Genomic DNA, 3,042 nt, shown 5'->3' with positions numbered 1-3,042 from the left:
GGGGGTGGGGGGGGAGTGTGGAGGAAAAAAACAACTCAATGCCATTTTCTATTTTCTTATTTCCTTTGACAGTGGCAGCACCAGACTTATTGGACCCTAAATCCGCCACTCACAACACCAAGCCCCGCCTCTCCTTCTCCACAAAGCCAATCACACTGACTCCCCGGGAGGAAAGTGAGGTGAGAAAAGTGAAGATATTAAAAGTAATTCTTTATTTATTCTTTCACAATGTGGTTACTCCACAGTGAGGAAAAAAACTCAGCCAACATGTTGTTTTGGCATTATTATAAGTAATTTGCAGGAGAGCTCCTGTAGGTATGTGGGTTGATTGATCAGTTGAAGTGTTGTAGGTGGTTGCCACAGTGATGAAATGGAAGACGGTGTCAGCCATCTTTCTTTTGGTGGTTCTGTACCTGGTGATGGGAGCAGCGGTCTTCAGATCCCTGGAGCAGCCTCACGAGAGGTAGGCAGGTTATATATGTCAACCTGTCTGTCTGTCTTTCAACCCTCTTGTTCACCCATCCGTTTACCCATCATACCCCTGTTGTTGATATTCTATCTACTAGCTGTAAATCGCTCGCTCCTTTTAGGCATTTCTTGCTAGTGTTAAGCCTCTTTTAAAAGGTGCAATATGGATGCATTGAAAGGTTATTAACCTTTTAAATGTAAATAGTTTTTTAATGACACTATTCTACCTCTAAAACTCTGATAAATCTACATCATGTTTGTCTGAATAAGAATAGTAATTCTTCATAGACTGTGTTAGGTCAAGTTGTATCTAGAAGGCAGTGGCTCTGCACCTGGTAATAATGGATCACCATAATGTGTCCCACAGGGCTAATAATTGGGCCTCTATAATTCAGTCTCTATGCTTTAGGCAGGAACATAGACTGCATCCAGTTTTACTTAACTCTTTCAAATGACTCTGGGGCTGTCGAGTTTCCCACAGTTAAATAAAGATTGAAATTAAGTAATTCTACCATAGAGGAAAAACCTGGTATTGAACTCTACTAGACAACCGCGGTATAGAAGTATGAGCATTAGTGTTATTCTGAAATCTTTACACTAGCTTCAGTTTAAATCTCAAAAGTGGTAATTTTCACACAGAATCAGGACTTTTTAATTTAGGAGACTTTACTGTACAGGCATTGATCAGTAAACTGTTTCTCTCTGTCAACCCTTTTCAAATAAGAGTTTTGAGAAGGGTGGACTCTGTGAAAGACCCAACAACAAATATTTCTCATCCTCACAGACTTTTTCTGCTTTCTCTCTCTTAGTGCCCAGCGTTTGGCCATCCTGTCCCAGAAGCTGGAGTTCCTGTCCAGACACTCCTGTGTCAACCAGAGCCAGCTGGAGGAGCTGGTTAAGGTGAGACTTACTACTTCACTTCACTTACTAATTCAGCACAGCAGCAGTGGTTTCAGCACCTTGGACAGCTCCTACAGTTTCACTGTAGGAGTCTTCTCAAGTCGTATATGTTTCCATCTTTAATTCCTTAGACAGCCAAGCAGGAAAACATGTTCCTTCCTGCTCTGCTACAAGAAACGCATGGCTCAAAAGCACTTACTTAAATGTTTTATAATAATATTATTTACACATTTATTACATATTTGCAAGAAAGTAAAACAATAAAGGTAAACGTCTATGGGTCACTTTTTTATACCTGTTGATCTGAAACACAAATCTCTCTCTATCTCTCTCTCTATCTCTCTCTCTCTCTATCTCTCTCTCTCCCCTCCAGCAAGTTGTGTCTGCGATCCGTTCAGGAGTCAACCCTGCAGGGACACTGACCAACCACAGCAGCCTGTGGGACCTGAGCTCAGCCTTCTTCTTTGCTGGGACTGTCATCACAACCATCGGTAGGACACACACACACACACACAGACAACATCTCTGTGTTTATTCAGACCGTCAGGGGTTCAGACTGATTAAAGAACTACCACCTATAGACATTTTTATGATGTAAATGTGTATTTGTCTGATGTATCACCATCTTTAGTATGTAAGCATGTATTACGGTATAATTTCAAATAATTAAAACATCTTTTTAAGTTGTGTTGAATGTGTTATATATGCATTTAGGGGCACACTCCTGAATGAAGCTGTTGTGGTCAGTTATGTAACATGACGTCCTGCTGTGAGAAGTGACAAGTGGTGGCTCACTGATTCTATATCTGCTTCCTGGATATAATCAAACTAGTACTCAGTGCCGTCTCCATGTCCATAAATCTACTGTGTGTGCATGCATGTGTGGGTGTGTGTGTGTGTGTGTGTGTGTGCATGTCTGCACTACATTCTTTCACTCTTGATCTCTCTCACACTTATTATTACCCTTCTCTTCCTTTTGCTTCTTTTGTTTTGTTGACAGTCTCTTTTTCTTCCTGTTCTATCTCTGCAGGTTTTGGGAACATCTCTCCCCACACAGAAGGTGGAAGGATCTTCTGCATCGTCTATGCGTTGCTAGGGATACCGCTGTTTGGCTTTCTCTTGGCTGGTGTAGGAGATCAGCTCGGCACCATATTCGGCAAGGGCATCGCCAGAGTGGAGAAAATGTTTGTGGTGAGTTCTTGAGTAATATACACAAAAAGTCATAGGGCGGATGGACACACAGATAGTGTATTTCACAGAAGAGTTTCTACAAGTTTATTGTCTGCAGGCGGCAAGTCTGTATAAGCTACCCTGAATAATTTACATCAAAGCACTCTCAACTATTTCCTCACCCACACAAGCCCTTTTAGATCATATTTACAAAGAGCGACTCCTGATTTAACTACCATTTTATGCACTGATTTTACCACACGTGTCAAGGGGGGCGATATGGTTTAAATCACATGTATATATTTATATATATATATTTATATGTACTGTATATATAATTTGATTTGTCACACTGATGTAAAAATATACCATTACCATAAATAATTTGGTAGACTCTGTACCTCAGAGATGTGTCTTTCTCATTGTTTGAAGGTTTTATTGAAAAGACCTTGCAGTGTCATGGTTTCATAGTTTTACTGTTTCTGAGTTGCCCAAGGGGAATTA

General features: G+C 40.6%; 1 protein-coding gene across 1 annotated transcript in view; it reads left to right on the top strand.

The window, feature by feature from the left end:
• LOC118321069 (potassium channel subfamily K member 2-like) overlaps nucleotides 1-3,042 on the top strand; it is a 10,846-nt gene that overhangs the window by 2,705 nt on the left and 5,099 nt on the right. The window contains exons 2-6 of the mRNA XM_035652256.1: nucleotides 73-179; nucleotides 351-463; nucleotides 1,278-1,368; nucleotides 1,742-1,859; nucleotides 2,399-2,559. Of these exons, the coding sequence (XP_035508149.1) occupies nucleotides 73-179; nucleotides 351-463; nucleotides 1,278-1,368; nucleotides 1,742-1,859; nucleotides 2,399-2,559 (590 nt within the window). The remainder of the gene's footprint in view (nucleotides 1-72; nucleotides 180-350; nucleotides 464-1,277; nucleotides 1,369-1,741; nucleotides 1,860-2,398; nucleotides 2,560-3,042) is intronic.

Source organism: Morone saxatilis, unplaced genomic scaffold (assembly GCF_004916995.1).
Source record: "Morone saxatilis isolate NCDOM2014 unplaced genomic scaffold, NCSU_SB_2.0 Contig11, whole genome shotgun sequence".
NCBI classification, from domain to species: Eukaryota; Metazoa; Chordata; class Actinopteri; family Moronidae; genus Morone; species Morone saxatilis.
Note: the sequence above shows the minus strand (reverse complement) of the source record. Positions and strands in the feature narration are given on the sequence as shown.